Genomic DNA, 20151 nt, shown 5'->3' on the forward strand with positions numbered 1-20151 from the left:
CCCACCATTATTTTGGGAGCAGTGTACAGGACCGACCCTGCCGTCCTCCCGCCCTGCGGGAAATTGCCCCGTGGGAGCAGATTGGCTGCCGCTCGGTGCCCCGCCAGCTTTCCCCTGCGGGAAGCTTCTTGTGGCTGGGCGGCGCGTCCGTCCTTAAAGGAGAGGCCGCAAACTGGCTGCCCCACGCCTCCTCTTGGGTACCGGCCGAACCCTCCCTGGTGGACCAGTGGGTGCCACTAAAGTTACTGCAGAGCTCGAAGGGGAGGGACTTCGTGACACATTAGCGCGGGGCTGAGGGGTCAGAGCAATGGCCACCCCGCTCCCACTACCGCCCCACTCCCCCTCCCACACCTGCCCCGCTTCCCCCCCACACACCCGCGCCCGCCATCCACCCAGCGCCCCCCCCCACACACCGCTCCCCCCCACGCCCACCCCAACCCGCTCCCCCCCACACACCCACCCCGCGCCCGCCATCCACCCAGCGCCCCCCCCCACACACCGCTCCCCCCCACGCCCACCCCAACCCGCTCCCCCCCACACACCCACCCCGCGCCCGCCATCCACCCAGCGCCCCCCCCCACACACCGCTCCCCCCCCACGCCCACCCCAACCCGCTCCCCCCCACACACCCACCCCGCGCCCCTCCCGCCATCCACCCAGCGCCCCCCCCCCACGCCCACCCCAACCCGCTCCCCCCCACACACCCACCCCGCGCCCCTCCCGCCATCCACCCCGCGCCCCCCCACACACCGCTCCCCCCCATGCCCACCCCAACCCGCTCCCCCCCACACACCCACACCACACCCACCCCGCGCCCCTCCCACCATCCACCCAGCGCCCCCTCCCCACGCCCACCCCAACCCGCTCCCCCCCACACACCCACCCCGCGCCCCTCCCTCCATCCACCCAGCGCCCCCCCCATGCCCACCCCAACCCGCTCCCCCCCACACACCCACCCCGCGCCCCTCCCACCATCCACCCAGCGCCCCCCACCACGCCCACCCCAACCCGCTCCCCCCCACACACCCACACCACACCCACCCCGCGTCCCTCCCACCATCCACCCAGCGCCCCCCCCACACACCGCTCCCCCCCCACGCCCACCCCAACCCGCTCCCCCCCCACACCCACCCCGCGCCCCTCCCACCATCCACCCAGCGCCCCCCCCACACACCGCTCCTCCCCACGCCCACCCCAACCCGCTCCCCCCACACACCCACTCCAACTCGCTCCCCCCACACACCCACTCCACACCCACTCCATTCCCCCCATACACCCACCCCACACCTGCCCTGCTCACCCCTCTACACCCACCTCGCGCCCCCCACATCCACCCCACTCCCTCTTCTATCCACCTCACTTTCCCCCACACCCAGCCCGCGCCCCTCCCACCACCCACCCTGCGCCCCCCCCCACACCGCTCCCCCCCCACCCCAACCCGCTCCCCCCCCACCCCAACCCGCTCCCCCCACACACCCACTCCACACCAACTCCATTCCCCCGTACACCCACCCCACACCTGCCCTGCTCACCCCTCTACACCCACCCCACGCCCCCCACATCCACCCCACTCCCCCCTTCCATCCACCTCACTTCCCCCCCCCCACCCCGCTCCCCCCCTCCCACACACATCCTGCTCCCCCCTACCCCCCCCCCCCAACACATATCCTGCTCCTCCCTACCCCCCCCACACCCACCATGGGTGGAGGGCAATTTCGGCCCCAAAGGATCGTGCGAAAAGTGACACTTCCGACAGTGCAGTGCTCCCTCAGCACTGCCCTCCGACAGTGCAGCGCCCCCTCAGTACTGCCCCTCCGACATTGCAGGGCCCCCTCAGTACTGCCCCTCCGACAGTGCAGCACTCCCCCAGTACTGCCCCTCCGACATTGCAGGGCCCCCTCAGTACTGCCCCTCCGACAGTGCAGCACTCCCCCAGTACTGCCCCTCCGACAGTGCAGCGTCCCTCAGTACTGCCCCTCCGACAGTGCAGCGCTCCCTCAGTACTGCCCCTCCGACATTGCAGGGCCCCCTCAGTACTGCCCCTCCGACAGTGCAGCACTCCCCCAGTACTGCCCCTCCGACAGTGCAGCGCTCCCTCAGTACTGCCCCTCCGACATTGCAGCACTCCCCCAGTACTGCCCCTCCGACAGTGCAGCGCCCCCTCAGTACTGCCCCTCCGATAGTGCAGTGCTCCCTCAGTCATCATCATCATCATCATAGGCAGTCCCTCGGAATCGAGGAAGACTTGCTTCCATTCTTAAAATGAGTCCTTAGGTGGCTGAATAGTCCAATATGAGAACCACAGTCCCTGTCACAGGTGGGACAGATAGTCGTTGAGGGTTAGGGAGGGTGGGACTGGTTTGCCGCATGCTCCTTCCTGCCTGCGCTTGTTTTCTGCATGCTCTCGGTGACGAGACTCGAGGTGCTCAAGCGCCCTCCCGGATGCTCTCCCTCACTTAGGGTGGTCTGTGGCCAACGACTCCGGGTGTCAGTGATCTTTGCAGCGCGACAGCTACAGGAAAAATGCAGGGAGCAGCAACAGCCCTTATACATGGCCTGCTGCGACCTGACAAAGGCCTTTGACACTGTCAACCGCAAGGGTCGATGGAGTGTCCTCCTCAGTTATGGATGCCCCCAAAGGTTTGTCAACATCCTCCGCCTGCTCCATAATGACATGCAGGCTGTGATCCTTACCAACGGATCCATTACAAACCCAATCCACGTCCGGACCGGGGTCAAACAGGGCAGCGCCATCGCCCCAACGCTCTTTTCAATCTTCCTCGCTACCATGCTCCACCTCACAGCCAACAAGCTCCCCACTGGAGTGGAACTAAACTACAGAACCAGTGCGAAACTGTTCAACTCCCTCAGTACTGTCCTTCCGACAGTGCAGCGCTCCTTCAGTACTGTCCTTCCGACAGTGCAGCGCTCCCTCAGTACTGCCCCTCCCACAGTGCAGCGCTCCCTCAGTACTGCCCCTCCCACAGTGCAGCGCCTCCTCAGTACTGCCCCTCCGACAGTGCAGCGCCTCCTCAGTACTGCCCCTCCGACAGTGCAGCGCTCCCTCACTACTGCCCCAACAGTGTAGCGCTCCCTCAGTACTGCCCCTCCCACAGTACTGCCCCTCCCACAGTGCAGCACTCCCTCAGTACTGCCGCTCCCACAGTGCAGCACTCCCTCAGTACTGCCCCTCCGACAGTATGGCACTCCCTCAGTACTGGCACTAGGATTGTCTATAACAACAACTTGTATTTATATCATGTCTTTAACACCGTAAAATGGCCCAAAGTGCTTCACAGGAGCGTTATCAAACAAAATTTGACACAAAGCCACATCGAGAGATATTAGGACAGATGACTAAAAGCTTGGTCAAAGAGGTAGGTTTTAAGGGGTATCTTAAAGGAGGATTGAGAGGCGGAGAGGTTTAGGGAGAGAATTCCAGAGTTTAGGGTCTTGGCAGCTGAAGTCACGGCCGCCGATGGTGGAGCGAGTGAAATTGGGGGTGTGCAAGAGGCCAACATTGGAAGAATGCCAAGATCTCGGATGGTTGTAGGGTTGAAGGAGACCACAGTAATAGAGAGAAGGGATTTGGAGGGATAGAGCCATGGAGGGATTTCAAACCTTGGATGAGAATTTTGAAATCGAGCCAATGTAGGTCAGCGAGCACAGGGGAGATGGGTGAGCGGGACTTGGTGCGAATTAGGACACGGGTCAGCGAGCACAGGGGAGATGGGTGAGCGGGACTTGGTGCGAGTTAGGACACGGGGCAGTGAGCACAGGGGAGATGGGTGAGCGGGACTTGGTGTGAGTTAGGACACGGGTCAGCGAGCACAGGGGTGATGGGTGAGCGGGACTTGGTGCGAGTTAGGACACGGGGCAGTGAGCACAGGGGAGATGGGTGAGCGGGACTTGGTGCGAATTAGGACACGGGTCAGCGAGCACAGGGGAGATGGGTGAGCGGGACTTGGTGCGAGTTAGAACACAGGCAGCCAAGTTTGTGGTGAGCCCAAGTACATGGAGGGCAGAAGGTGGGAAGCCTGCCCGGAAGGTGTTTGAATAGTCAAGTCTCGAGGTAACTAAAGGCAGCCTGGATTACAGGGCTCTGTTGTGGGGCAGAAACCCACGCGGGCAGGAGAATGCTACTCATTGAAATATTGCGATTAATCACATTCTGAACATAGGCCCAGAAATAGGACACCAGCAGACTTCTCGGCCTGAAATTCCCTTCTCTTGCATTGACTGGAAGTTTCTGTTAAACAGGTCTATGCCTCTTCTCAAATTGCGCAAACAACGATCGCAAAAAGCATTGGTCGCCAGTATCCCACACAGTAACTTCAGGATGTGAGACAAACAACACCAAACTCAGACTCTCAGAAACATTTATTTTGTGGTCAAACATGCACAGGGAGAAATTTTTGCTTGGATTAGACAAGTGTTGTTCAGTAGAATATTCTTCCACCATACGATCGCATCAAACACTCCCAGGGCAGGTACAGCACGGGTTAGATAAAGAGTAAAGCTCCCTCTGCACTGCCCCATCAAACACTCCCAGGGCAGGTACAGGGGGTTAGATACAGAGTAAATCTCTCTCTATATTGTCCCATCAACAAACCCAGGGCAGCTACAGCATGGCGTTAGATACAGAGTAAAGCTCCCTCTATACTGTCCCATCAACAAACCCAGGGTAGGTACAGCACGGGTTAGATACAAAGTAAATCTCTCTCTATATTGTCCCATCAAACACTCCCAGGGCAAGTACAGCACGTGTTAGATACAGAGTAAAGCTCCCTCTACACTGTCCCATCAAACACTCCCAGGGCAGGTACAGCACGGGTTAGATACAGAGTAAAGCTCCCTCTACATCATCTTCATCATAGGCAGTCCCTTGGAATCGAGGAAGTCTTGCTTCCACTCTAAAAATGAGTCCTTAGGTAACTGAACAGTCCAATTCGAGAACCACAGTCACTGTTACAGGTGGGACAGACAGTGGTTGAGGGAAAGGGTGGGTGGGGAGTCTGGTTTGCCGCACACTCTTTCCGCTTGTTTTCTGCATGCTCTCGGCGATGAGACTCGAGGTGCTCAGCGCCCTCCCGGATGCACTTCTTCCACTTCGGGTGGTGTTTGGCCAGGGACTCCCAGGTGTCAGTGGGGATGTTGCATTTTATTAGGGAGGCTTTGAGGGTGTCCTTGTAACGTTTCCTCTACCCATCTTTGGCTCGTGAAGGAGTTCCGAGTAGAGCGCTTGCTTTGGGAGTCTCGTGTCTGGCATGCGAACAATGTGGCCTGCCCAGCGGAGCTGATCAAGTGTGACCAGCGCTTCAATGCTGGGGATGTTGGCCTGGTTGAGGACGCTAATGTTGGTGCGTCTGTCCTCCCAGGGGATTTGCAGGATCTTGCGGAGACATCATTGGTGGTTGTTCTCCAGCGACTTGAGGTGTCTACTGTACATGGTCCATGTCTCTACATTGTCCCATCAAACACTCCCAGGGCAGGTACAACACGGTTTAGATTCAGAGTAAAGCTCCCTCTACACTGTCCCATCAACCACACCCAGGGCAGGTACAGCACGGATTCAACATAAGTCACAGCATCTTTTGCACTCGTGGCGCCCACCATCCAGGATTGTCCAAGCAATAATGTTGCTGTGAGCAATCTTGCTTGAACAGGAAATTCTGTGTCATTTTTATTTTACTTGAAAACCTTTGTTTGTAAGTGAGAAAAATATTGGTGATGTGGAAAAGACTGTTTGAGTGACAGTCAAGAAACACTCAGTCTGGTAATGAAGAGTCTACCTGCTTTCTGATTGGCCCTGGGGAGGCGGGGCACCACGAGGGTGGACGTGTCGGGGAACCAATGGCGGGAGCCTGGGGGGACGTGGTGGAGGCGGGAGGTCATGTGACAAACCCTCCAGGACTATGAGCGGCCATATTGCCCACCCAGACTGACGCGGAAGAGGGGAGGTGAATCAGCCCTGACTGAGAAGCTGCAATCCCTTTGCTACTAACACGTCTTCAGAATCATCGGAGGAGAGGCACATTTTTTCTAGAATATTCTAAATTGATAAATCGAAAAAGTATCAAACGATTTACACACAAATTACTGCTTAATGAACAAAACATGTTGTGTTGTGTCTTTCCAGCCACACTTTTAAAATGATTATTTATTAAGTATATTTAATATCCATTTTCATGAAAACATTAATATGGATAATGCAATCAAGCAAAGAGAGAGTTGGGCTGCGTGCACGGGTTGTGAGTTAATCCCTTGTGGCTGGTCATTAAGCAGCTTGTATATGCTGTTGTGTATTTGGGGCTGAGGTGGGAGGGGGGAGGGGGGAGGGGGGTGGGGGTCTTACGGCCTGCTCCCCCCACAATGCAGCTCGATCACTGCCAGCTAATGCTCCTCTCCATCTCCGCACCTTACACAGGCGACATTTCATATCATTCCTGCCAGCCAAGGGGGCAGAAATAGCCCAAGGGTTCCCAGCAAGCAGACGATGATGAATATCCAGAGAAAGATCCGGTCAATCACCATGGCAACATACTTCCAGTCTTCTTTTACCTGGAAGGGAGAGGAAGGGGAGGGAGAAAAAAACCAGAACGTTAAATCTGACCAGGTGGAGAATTTCTTCAGTGGAATGAAAGAAAAGACTTGCATTTATATAGCGCCTTTCACGACCACCGGACGTCTCAAAGTGCTTCACAGCCAATGAAGAATTTTTGGGGTGTGGTCACTGTCGTAATATGGGAAACGCACCAGACAATTTGCGCACGGCAAGCTCCCACAAACAGCAATATGACAATGACCAGATAATCTGTTTTTATGTTGATCGAGGGATAAATATTGGCCAGGACACCGAGGTTAACTCCTGAAATAGAGCCGTGGGACCTTTTACGTCCACTTGGGAGGGCAGACGAGACCTCGGTTTAACGTCTCTTCCGAAAGAATGGTGCCGATGCTAAATACGCCCATTAGCCTAGACTGGGGACCAGGCCTCGGTCCCTGTCTGCCGTGAGTACATTTCCAGGGCCCACTGCCCACCTTGGCCAGAAACCAAGTGCAGACATCCCCGGCCCTCCCAGGTGGATCAACGGTGAGGTACACCTGGCAGATTCCTCAGGCGATGATCCACTCGTCTCCTCCCTATTCTGTGAGAGGGAGTTTGCGGTGTGTATTGAGTGAGTTGCAGTTAGGGATACCGTGGGGAAGTTGTCAAACTTCCAGGAGTGTCCCGGATTCCCCAGGACACGGCTGAGAACAAACCTGGGAGAAAAATCACAGGGAAGTTGCGCTTGTCTCTTTGCAGCCACATGATGTGGAAATAAATCAAATCTACTGCACAGAAACAGGCCATTCAGCCCAACCATTCTGTGCTGCTGTTTATAATAACATGGGAACTAGGAGCAGGAGTAGGCCATACAGCCCCTCGAGCCTGCTCCGCCATTCAATAAAAGCATGGCTGATCTGATCATGGACTCAGCTCCACTTCCCCGCCCACGCCCCATAACCTCTTATGCCCTTATTGTTTAAGAAACTGTCTATTTCTTTCTTAAATTTATTCAATGTCCCGGCTTCCACAGCTCTCTGAGGCAGCGAATTCCACAGATCCACAATGCTCTGAGAGAAGAAATTTCTCCTCATCTTAGTTTTAAATGGGAGACCCCTTATTCTAAGATCATGCCCTCTAGTTCTAGTCTCCCCCATCAGTGGAAATATTCTCTCTGCATCCACCTTGTCAAGCCCTCTCATAATCTTATATGTTTCGATAAGATCACCTCTCATTCTTCTGAATTTCAATGAATAGAGGCCCAACCTACTCAACCTTTCCTCGTAAGTCAACCCCCTCATCCCCGGAATCAACCTAGTGAAGCTTCTCTGAACTGCCTCCAAAGCAAGTATATCCTTTCTTAAATATGGAAACCAAAACTGTACGCAGTATTCCAGGTGTGGCCTCACCAACACCCTGTATACCCTGTATAGCAAGATTTCCCTGCTTTGATACTCCTTCCCCTTTGCAATAAAGGCCAAGATTCCATTGGCCTTCCTGATCACTTGCTGTACCTGCATACTAACTTTTTGTGTTTCATGCACAAGTACCCCCAGGTCCCGCTGTACTGTAGCACTTTGCAATCTTTCTCCATTTAAATAATAACTTGCTCTTTGATTTTTTTCTGCCAAAGTGCATGACCTCACACTTTCCAACATTATACTCCATCTGCCAAATGTTTGCCCACTCACTTCGCCTGTCTATGTCCTTTTGCAGATTTTTTGTGTCCTCCTCACACATTGCTTTTCCTCCCATCTTTGTATCATCAGCTAACTTGGCTACGTTACACTGAGTCCCTTCATCCAAGTCGTTAATATGGATTGTAAATAGTTGGGGTCCCAGCACTGATCCCTGCGGCACCCATTAGTTACTGGTTGCCAATCCTCCACAGGGCACTCCTCCCAGTCCATCGACCTCATCTTGGCCTCTCAGCGTATCTTTCTATCCCCCTTTCTCCCATGTACTCCTCTAGTTTCCTTTTGAAAGCATATAGGCTAATCGCCTCAACCACTCCTTGTGGTAGTGAGTTCCACATTCTAATCACTCTCTGACTAAAGACATTTCTCTATATTAAATCCCTAACAAGCCAAACTTGAGCAGAACTTTCTCTAGGGCCAATTTTTATGTTGTTTCATGTTGATTTTTCTGCGGAGTGACTCAGTCTCCAACAGCATGACATCACCCGATGAAAACTCCAGGAATACATCAGCCAGAGTTGGCAACCTTATTTCCATATGTGAATGTGTGTTAAATGATTCTACTCGATGTTTGAATCCAGAATTACTCTGCGGTTAACAACATGTTCTAAAACTCTCGTCTATCAGACGGTGGTGGTGAAACACTCAGCGATAATGTGAGAGAACAGCAGAGAAGTGTGGGGTGATAGTTTTTGGTCGGCAGAATGAGGAGAGACAATACACATTAAATGGTGCAATTTTAAAGGGAATGCAAGAACAGAGAGACCTGGGGAACACATCCAGTCAGGCAGTTACTCTAAACATGTATAAAACACTAGTTCAGACCCAGCTGGAGTATTGTGTCCAATTCTGGGACCGCACTTTCGGAAGGATGTGAAGGCTTTGGAGAGGGTGCAGAGAGATTTACTAGAATTATTCCAGGTATGAGGGATTGTAGTTACGTGGATAGACTGAAGAAGCTGGGGTCGTTCTCCTTGGGGCAGAGAAGGCTAAGGGGAGATTTGATAGAGGTGTTCAAAATAATGAAAGGTTTAGATAGAGTGAATAAAGAGAGACTGTTTCCAATGGCTGAAGGGTCGATAACCAGAGGGCACAGATTTAAGGTGATTGGCAAAAGAACCAGAGACGACATGAGGAAAATGTTTTTACTCAACGAGCGGTTAGGATTTGGAACACACTGCCTGACAGGATGGTGGAGACAGATTCAACAGTATCCTACAAAATTTTGGGGATATGGGGAATTTAGAGAAGGATGAAAACCCTTCATTTTACCCAGAGGGAAAAGGGCTGTGGGATCTGTCTGTGCTGCAGCAGGCCAGTGTCCTGGAAGGAACAGGGAACCCAGAACCAGATGTGGATTGAAACCGATACGGTTTGGCCTTGGCAGGGCAGTGATTGGACGGGGGAGGACACTGGAGGGCCAATGGTGGGACAGAGTCAGCCCGAAGCAAGGGACTCCAAGCCAATGGGAGTGCCCTTGCTCGAAAACTCGGGACTGACTCATCACCGATACCGGGCTATTGTCTCCCCCACGTTTACATAGAAACATAGAAACATAGAAAATAGGTGCAGGAGCAGGCCATTCAGCCCTTCTAGCCTGCACCGCCATTCAATGAGTTCATGGCTGAACATGAAACTTCAGTACCCCCTTCCTGCTTTCTCGCCATAACCCTTGATCCCCCGAGTAGTAAGGACTTCATCTAACTCCCTTTTGAATATATTTAGTGAATTGGCCTCAACTACTTTCTGTGGTAGAGAATTCCACAGGTTCACCACTCTCTGGGTGAAGAAGTTTCTCCTCATCTCGGTCCTAAATGGCTTACCCCTTATCCTCAGACTGTGACCCCTGGTTCTGGACTTCCCCAACATTGGGAACATTCTTTCTGCATCTAACCTGTCTAAACCCGTCAGAATTTTAAACGTTTCTATGAGGTCCCCTCTCATTCTTCTGAACTCCAGTGAATACAAGCCCAGTTGATCCAATCTTTCTTGATAGGTCAGTCCCGCCATCCCGGGAATCAGTCTGGTGAACCTTCGCTGCACTCCCTCAATAGCAAGAATGTCCTTCCTCAAGTTAGGAGACCAAAACTGTACACAATACTCCAGGTGTGGCCTCACCAAGGCCCTGTACAACTGTAGCAACACCTCCCTGCCCTTGTATTCAAATCCCCTCGCTATGAAGGCCAACATGCCATTTGCTTTCTTAACCGCCTGCTGTACCTGCATGCTAACCTTCAATGACTGATGTACCATGACACCCAGGTCTCGTTGCACCTTCCGTTTTCCTAATCTGTCACCATTCAGATAATAGTCTGTCTCTCTGTTTTTACCACCAAAGTGGATAACCTCACATTTATCCACATTATACTTCATCTGCCATGCATTTGCCCACTCACCTAACCTATCCAAGTCACTCTGCAGCCTAATAGCATCCTCCTCGCAGCTCACACTGCCACCCAACTTAGTATCATCCGCAAATTTGGAGATACTGCATTTAATCCCCTCGTCTAAATCATTAATGTACAATGTAAACAGCTGGGGCCCCAGCACAGAACCTTGCGGCACTCCACTAGTCACTGCCTGCCATTCTGAAAAGTACCCGTTTACTCCTACTCTTTGCTTCCTGTCTGACAACCAGTTCTCAATCCACGTCAGCACACTACCCCCAATCCCATGTGCTTTAACTTTGCACATTAATCTCTTGTGTGGGACCTTGTCGAAAGCCTTCTGAAAGTCCAAATATACCACATCAACTGGTTCTCCTTTGTCCACTTTACTGGAAACATCCTCAAAAAATTCCAGAAGATTTGTCAAGCATGATTTCCCTTTCACAAATCCATGCTGACTTGGACCTATCATGTCACCATTTTCCAGATGCACTGCTATGACATCCTTAATAATTGATTCCATCATTTTACCCACTACTGAGGTCAGGCTGACCGGTCTATAATTCCCTGTTTTCTCTCTCCCTCCTTTTTTAAAAAGTGGGGTTACATTGGCTACCCTCCACTCCATAGGAACTGATCCAGAGTCAATGGAATGTTGGAAAATGACTGTCAATGCATCCGCTATTTCCAAGGCCACCTCCTTAAGTACTCTAGGATGCAGTCCATCAGGCCCTGGGGATTTATCGGCCTTCAATCCCATCAATTTCCCCAACACAATTTCCCGACTAATAAAGATTTCCCTCAGTTCCCCCTCCTTACTAGACCCTCTGACCCCTTTTATATCCGGAAGGTTGTTTGTATCCTCCTTAGTGAATACCGAACCAAAGTACTTGTTCAATTGGTCTGCCATTTCTTTGTTCCCCGTTATGACTTCCCCTGATTCTGACTGCAGGGGACCTACGTTTGTCTTCACCAACCTTTTTCTCTTTACATACCTATAGAAACTTTTGCAATCCGCCTTAATGTTCCCTGCAAGCTTCTTCTCGTACTCCATTTTCCCTGCCCTAATCAAACCCTTTGTCCTCCTCTGCTGAGTTCTAAATTTCTCCCAGTCCCCAGGTTCGCTGCTATTTCTGGCCAATTTGTATGCCACTTCCTTGGCTTTAATACTATCCCTGATTTCCCTTGATAGCCACGGTTGAGCCACCTTCCCTTTTTTATTTTTATGCCAGACAGGAATGTACAATTGTTGTAATTCATCCATGCGGTCTCTAAATGTCTGCCATTGCCCATCCACAGTCAACCCCCTAAGTATCATTCGCCAATCTATCCTAGCCAATTCACGCCTCATACCTTCAAAGTTACCCTTCTTTAAGTTCTGGACCATGGTCTCTGAAATTACTGTTTCATTCTCCATCCTAATGCAGAATTCCACCATATTATGGTCACTCTTCCCCAAGGGGCCTCGCACAATGAGATTGCTAATTAATCCTCTCTCATTACACAACACCCAGTCTAAGATGGCCTCCCCCCTAGTTGGTTCCTCAACATATTGGTCTAGAAAACCATCCCTTATGCACTCCAGGAAATCCTCCTCCACCGTATTGCTTCCAGTTTGGCTAGCCCAATCTATGTGCATATTAAAGTCACCCATTATAACTGCTACACCTTTATTGCATGCACCCCTAATTTCCTGTTTGATGCCCTCCCCAACATCCCTATTACTGTTTGGAGGTCTGTACACAACTCCCACTAACGTTTTTTGCCCTTTGGTGTTCTGCAGCTCTACCCATATAGATTCCACATCATCCAAGCTAATGTCTTTCCTAACTATTGCATTAATCTCCTCTTTAACCAGCAATGCTACCCCACCTCCTTTTCCTTTTATTCTATCCTTCCTGAATGTTGAATACCCCTGAATGTTGAGTTCCCAGCCCTGATCATCCTGGAGCCACGTCTCCGTAATCCCAATCACATCATATTTGTTAACATCTATTTGCACAATTAATTCATCCACCTTATTGCGGATACTCCTTGCATTAAGACACAAAGCCTTCAGGCTTGTTTTATTAACACCCTTTGTCCTTTTAGAATTTTGCTGTACAGTGGCCCTTTTTGTTCTTTGCCTTGGGTTTCTCTGCCCTCCACTTTTCCTCATCTCCTTTCTGTCTTTTGCTTTTGTCTCCTTTTTGTTTCCCTCTGTCTCCCTGCATTGGTTCCCATCCCCCTGCCATATTAGTTTAAATCCTCCCCAACAGCACTAGCAAACACTCCCCCTAGGACATTGGTTCCGGTCCTGCCCAGGTGCAGACCATCCGGTTTGTACTGGTCCCACCTCCCCCAGAACCGGTCCCAATGCCCCAGGAATTTGAATCCCTCCCTGCTGCACCACTGCTCAAGCCACGTATTCATCTGCGCTATCCTGCGATTCCTACTCTGACTATCACGTGGCACTGGTAGCAATCCTGAGATTACTACTTTTGAGGTCCTACTTTTTAATTTAGCTCCTAGCTCCTTAAATTCGTTTCGTAGGACCTCATCCCTTTTTTTACCTATGTCGTTGGTACCAATGTGCACCACGACAACTGGCTGTTCTCCCTCCCATTTCAGAATGTCCTGCACCCGCTCCGAGACATCCTTGACCCTTGCACCAGGGAGGCAACATACCATCCTGGAGTCTCGGTTGCGGCCGCAGAAACGCCTATCTATTCCCCTCACAATTGAATCCCCTATCACTATCGCTCTCCCACTCTTTTTCTTGCCCTCCTGTGCAGCAGAGCCAGCCACGGTGCCATGAACTTGGCTGCTGCTGCCCTGCCCTGATGAGTCATTCCCCTCAACAGTACCCAAAGCGGTGTATCTGTTTTGCAGGGGGATGACCACAGGGGACCCCTGCACTACCTTCCTTGCACTGCTCTTCCTGCTGGTCTTCCATTCCCTATCTGGCTGTGGACCCTTTCCCTGCGGTAAGACCAACTCACTACACGTGATACTCACGTCATTCTCAGCATCGTGGATGCTCCAGAGTAAATCCACCCTCAGCTCCAATTCCGCAACGCGGACCGTCAGGAGCTGGAGGCGGATACACTTCCCGCACACGTAGTCGTCAGGGACACTGGAAGTGTCCCTGAGTTCCCACATGGTACAGGAGGAGCACGATGGAGGGATATTATGCAGGCCTTAAGAAAACTAGGGAACCCAAAACAAACCGAGGGCCTACACAATGGCTACAGGAGGCCCACACCCTGCCAACCCAATTAACACCTACTCAACCCTTGATTAGGTTAACATCAGGGATGGCCAGTGGAAAACCCCCGAGAAATCCAACACTGCTGCATTTTTCAAAAATCACAAGCCCACCAATGGGAAGGATTTATTTCACAAAGTCTGGCTGGATAACTGGATATAAGAAGGGGTTTCTGCCCCGACAAGTTGTTCCGTTCTCGTGTTCCAGCAAGCAGTCAGCCTTTCGACACAGAAGGAAGACCAGTGTCCGAAGACACTGAAGACAGAAGAAGCAAACCACCATCCCGAGACGGCATCAGTTCAGCCTCCTTTCACTACTGGGGACTGAACCCTTTCTTTTCCACAAGGATTTTCCCCTGAGGGCTGGTCTCGGGTAGATTCACAGCAACAACAAGACGCATCAACAACCAAGTATCCAAGAAAATCACAACCGAAAAAGTAACTTCAAGCTCCTGAAGATAGCAAAAAGAGAACCCCGAAACCGCGTTTTGACCTGAAAAGACTGTAAAGGCTGTGGTGAGTATAATCTCTGGTCCCCAGAACTCAGTTAGGTCAGGAAGGTGGGAGGTTGGACATTGCACTGCTGTTAAACTTGTGTAAAAATTTTCGTTGTGTCCGCTTAGTGGGATTTAGGGGGATTGTTTTGTTGGTGTATTGCTGTTTGTTGAGATACACCTTGTCAAATAAATTGGAAGCTTAAAGTTCCTCTTAGAATCGCCTCGTCTCAGTTCTGTTGTATTCCATCTCCTGATCGTGAGTCTTGTGTCAGAACAGTGTAAGGGAAGCCAGGAGCGCCTCGAAAACACTCAACTCTGTGCCACAGGCTAGGGAAGAAGGGATTAGGAGTGTTTGACACTCACAGGTGCCTCACAGGCTAGTCATAAGCTGTGGGGACGCACGAGTCTCGAAACCCCTTTCATAAGCTGTGGACACAGTCTCTCCGGGAGTGCTCTTGCAGCACTCAGGGTACCTCACAGGCCAGGCATAAGCTGTGAGGGCAGAAGGCCAGAGAGAGACAACCAAGGCACAATACTCCCCAGAATCCCTTACAGGAAAGAGCGGGGGAGTGGGACTAACTGGATTGCTCTTTGAAAGGGTCGGCACAGACTCAATGGGCCGAATGGTGTACCATTCTATCATCCTACGATGGTACTTGAGTTGGAGGAGACTCCAACTGCAGTCTTCTACTTTCCCTGTTGTATTTTAGTGACATTCAGTACACAGGCCGGTCTTAGAATTGGCTTCCATTGCAAACTTTGATCTTTGTGTGACGGAGAATCAATCACGCTTCTTGTGGTGCTGAAAGAGGCCATATAAAATGGGGCAATTTCACCCCCTCAATCTGGAAAACTCTGACTGAACATAAGCACATAAGAAATAGGAGCGGGAATAGGCCATTCGGCCGCTCAAGCCTGTTGCGCCATTCAATAAGATCATGGCTGATCTGAAAATGGACTCAGCTCCACTTCCCTGCCCACTCCCCATAACCCTCAACCCCCTTGGCTGACCCAACAGAAAAGTGTTTACTGACTTTATTCCTGAACGGCCTGGCTCTAATTTTAAGGTTACGCCCCCTTGTTCCGGACTGCCCCACCAGAGGAATTAGATTCTCTGTATCTGCCCTGTCAAATCCTTGTAGTATTTTAAACACTTGACCTTGACCCCCCTTGACCTTTTAACTTCAAGGGAGTGCAGGTTTATGCAGCTGTTGATGTGTTGGGTTAGTATCAGCCCGCACGTTGGGGGTGAATGAATTGTGTCCGTGCTGTCATCTCGAAGTGTTCAAGTGTAATTCTACATTAAACCCAGGCCGCCGCTGGTAATGGCTCCCCCCCTCCCCCCCCAGACTCTGCTCACCTCCTGGGCCACTCTCACTGCCCCTCCCGATGGTAATTGAGGCCAGTGGAACAAAATGCCGCGATCCCCCACTGTCCCGAGCAGCGAGGACAGCACTGGGAGCGAGCCAGATCCGACTTCGAGGCCCCAGTCTGACTCTCTGACTGGCTCTTTCCGCACAGTGCCAACGAAGATGAAATCGCTGTTTGAAAGCGATTCCCAGAATCTCTGCTCTTTATAAATGTCCCTTTGTGTCAACCCCACCAGTATTTGCAGCATTGTTGTTCGTCACAAACGTCAGTGTCTGGCATCAATATTCTACCCAAACTGATCCGTGGTCTGACCTCCATCTGGTGATTGGAAAAGATCAAGTTTTTTTTTACATTGACATTATCCAGAGTGTGATGCTGGATGGTAAATTAATGCCATTATGTTATACGACCACCTCTTCTCCCCCCACCAGCTGTACATGTTTTACAAGATGTGTTATAGCCTCACTAAACCAGCGATGATTCGAATCAGATGGACATGCGGGACTTGGGACGTGAACAGTGAAGGCTAATAGTGTTATATATGCAGACTATAGATATACTCTCTGTGTAGTCACTGTCTAGTTGCATAAGATGGAGACTTGTTTACCTGATGTACTATTAATAAGGTTTACACTGTGTATATACATGCTGGCACCACTAGAGGGTGCAACTGGTGGAGACCGAGGTTTCTTGCCCTGGTGGCAGGGGCTGTATAAAATGTGGCTGCCTCACTCTGGAGTTATAAATAAAGGACCAAGGTCACTACAGTTTGAGTACAACACATTGCCTCGTGGAATCATTCATAGGTATATTACAGACATAATAACTGGCGACGAGAATACGGACTTTCATATGATTATGGCTACCTTTGGCACACTAAAAGACTTCACAGAGGGTGATGATTGGGATGTTTTCACAGAAATGTTCGAGCTATATTTTGTGGCAAACGACCTGGCAGAGGAGCCGGACACATTGGCAGAGAAGCGCAAGGCTATATTGCTGACCAGTTGTGGGCCTGAGGTCTACCACCTCATCAGGGACTTGCTGGCACCCATGAAGGCCAAGGATAAGATATACGATGAGCTGACTGAACTAATTCGCGACCAACTAAAACCCAAACAGAGCATCCTCACGGCCAGGCACAGATTCTACACCCACCGCAGACCTGAGGGCCAGGAGATTTCAAAATACGCTGCCGACGTCAGGAGACTTGCGGCACTGTATGATTTTGGCACGCACCTCAATGAAGCATTGTGAGACATCTTCGTTATAGGAATTGGCCACGAGGGCCTCCTTCACAAGCTATTATCTGCCGACACCACAGTCAACCTGCAGAAGGCCATCAGCATCAGTCAGGCGTTCATGACCTCGACCTGCAGCACCAAGCAAATTATTCATCCTGTGGACTCAAACCCGGCAAGTACTGTACACAGAATGGTGCCTTTCACTGGCAAGACTGTAGAACGTGGCTCTGCCCAGGGCAGAGAGCACAGACCTCATGGTTCCAGAACTCAGAGGCCGCCGAGGGGTGCTAATCGAGTAGCACCATGCTGGCGTTGCGGAGGAAACCATAGGGCTCACCAGTGTCGGTTTGCTGAATACGTATGCAAAGCCTGTAACATGAAGGGCCACCTCCAGCATATGTGTAAAAGAAATACGACTCACCGTCTAGCAGAGGAGTCGGTAGATGAATTTGAATCCAGCGGGGAGTATGATGATTTGACCAGAGAGGCAGCTCAGCCCCAAGAAGAAGTGTATGGAGTGTATACCTGCACCACCGATTGTCCTCCAGTGAAGATGGAAGTCGAGATAAACGGCGTTCCAGTCTTCATGGAAGTGGACACAGGAGCGAGCCAGTCAGTGATGAGCCAGGATGCCTTTGAGAGTCTATGGAACGAAAAACGACCCGAGCTGGTTCCAGTACAGGAAAAGTTGCGCACCTACATAGAAACATAGAAAATAGGTGCAGGAGTAGGCCATTCGGCCCTTCGAGCCTGCACCACCATTCAATAAGATCATGGCTGATCATTCACCTCAGTACCCCTTTCCTGCTTTCTCTCCATACCCCTTGGTCCCTTTAGCCGTAAGGGCCATATCTAACTCCCTCTTGAATATATCTAACAAACTGGCATCAACAACTCTCTGCGGTAGAGAATTCCACAGGTTCACCACTCTCTGGGTGAAGAAGTTTCTCCTCATCTCGGTCCTAAATGGCTTACCCCTTATCCTTAGACTGTGACCCCTGGATCTGGACTTCCCCAACATCGGGAACATTCTTCCTGCATCTAACCTGTCTAAACCCGTCAGAATTTTATATGTTTCTATGAGATCCCCTCTCATTCTTCTAAACTCCAGTGAATACAGGCCCAGTCGATCCAGTCTCTCCTCCTGTCAGTCCTGCCATCCTGGGAATCAGTCTGGTGAACCTTCGCTGCACTCCCTTAATAGCAAGAACATCCTTCCTCAGATTAGGAGACCAAAACTGAACACAATATTCCAGGTGTGGCCTCACCAAGGGCCTGTACAACTGCAGTAAGACCTCCCTTCTCCTATACTCAAATCTCCTAGCTATGAAGACCAACATGCCATTTGCCTTCTTCAACACCTGCTGCACTTGCATGCCAACCTTCAACATCCAAGTCTCGTTACACCTCTCCTTTTCCTAATCTGCCGCCATTCGGATAATATTCTGTTTTTGCCACGAAAGTGGATAACCTCACATTTATCCACATTATACTGCATCTGCCATGCATTTGCCCACTCACCTAACCTGTCCAAGTCACTCTGCAGCCTTTTAGCATCCTCCTCACAGCTCACAATGCCACCCAGCTTAGTGTCATCTGCAAACTTGGAGATATTACATTCAATTCCTTTGTCCCAGTGCTTGGTAGTGCAGATGTCAGTGTAATCCATAATGGTGTGGTGCTCAAGTTACCTCTGTGGATTGTTGCAGGTGATGGTCCAACGCTACTTGGAAGAAGCTGGATGGGGAAGATCCAGTGGAAATGGGAAGACCTCTTCACTCCAGCAATCAATGTCCCACATGCTCAGAGGCAGAACAAAACCTCACCTTCGCTTGGGCCAGGCACCAGAGAACAGACCAGCACAGCACCTGAGGCACAGACCATCCATCACGACTGCGTGGCAATGATCCGACCGGAACGACCTAAAAGTACCTTCCCGGCTCCAGTGGCAGGACTCCTGGGGAGGAAGATTGAATTTACAGGCACTCTTCCAGCTTTTGTGGCAGAATCGCGGGAGAGAAGGATCAAGGCAGTCGACCTCGAGGACAGAGGCAAGATGGCGTCCCTGCTGCAGCGAGGGGCAGCGTGGCTGAAAAAAAAGATGGCCGCGGCAAGACCACGAGGTGCAACGCTGAGGGACCACCACGTGGTGTCTAACAAAGGATCTGGTTGGGGTAAAGCCAGCAGGGTTCTCTTAAAGGAGACCTGCAACCAACTGAACTTAGAGACATTGTATGCATGGCAATCAAAGTAACGAACTGATTAAGAATGTAAAGAACAAAATGTTGTTGCGAGGTGTCGGGAATAGAGTGTCCCCAAAAGTAGCAAACGAGCGAATTCGGGGGGGTAAAGACGCTGATCCTGATGCCCTGCCCCAGGTGTCCTCTCAAGTTATAGGCCAGCGACCTCAGGAGGGTGAAGGCACTGATCCTGATACCCTGCCCCAGGTCTATCCCACGCTGCGGGCACCCGATGGCACTATTCACCACGGACCTGGAAATGAAAATGGTGCCAATACACGCAGTCGGCCGCCGTTGCCCAGCACCCGGGTGGAGACGGTGCAGCCCCCAGACCCAGTCGCTACCTCGGCCATGTCCAGGAGTGAAAGGTCAGAACCAACGAGTTCCCCAAACGGGACCTGGAACAGCCAGCTTCCCAACACCGTGAGAGAGCAGGCAGAAGATTCTGCAGCACCTCAAAGGAGGACAGGGAGGCCACACACATCTGTGGCTCTGCCCACCACTAGGCAATGACAAAGGCCCTGAGTCCTGGCTCGGTGAGCGAACCAAGCCCACCCCGCCAGCAGGGGGCACAGCGCCGCCATCAGACGACTAGGGCCCCATCCGTTTGCTGTGGAACTAGCGTCCTCGCATACCTGTACTGCTACCTCAGTACTGACCATGCCTGAACCATGAATGCAATCTACCCAATCCTGGCACACGACCATAAAATGTAACAAATGTAAGTCACGGAACCAAGGTGTCATGATACAAACTTTAAAAAAAATATATTTTTTTTCTTCCCTTCTTTGTAATTGCACTGTGTCTGATCCTGTATGTTAATGTAGCGGGCCAGCTGTATGATCTCACTGTGGGGGTGGTGGGGGGTTGGGGGGGAATGGATGTATGTAGCCATGGACACACACATGGATCACACCCAGAA

General features: G+C 51.3%; 1 protein-coding gene across 1 annotated transcript in view; it reads right to left on the bottom strand.

Moving 5' to 3' along the window:
• Window positions 1–6435: 6435 nt before the first annotated feature.
• LOC139272552 (neuronal acetylcholine receptor subunit alpha-2-like) overlaps window positions 6436–20151 on the bottom strand; it is a 63092-nt gene continuing 49376 nt past the window's right edge. Inside the window, exon 4 of the mRNA XM_070888610.1 lies at window positions 6436–6561. Coding sequence (XP_070744711.1) covers window positions 6436–6561 — 126 coding nt within the window. The remainder of the gene's footprint in view (window positions 6562–20151) is intronic.

Source organism: Pristiophorus japonicus, chromosome 9 (assembly GCF_044704955.1).
Source record: "Pristiophorus japonicus isolate sPriJap1 chromosome 9, sPriJap1.hap1, whole genome shotgun sequence".
NCBI classification, from domain to species: Eukaryota; Metazoa; Chordata; class Chondrichthyes; family Pristiophoridae; genus Pristiophorus; species Pristiophorus japonicus.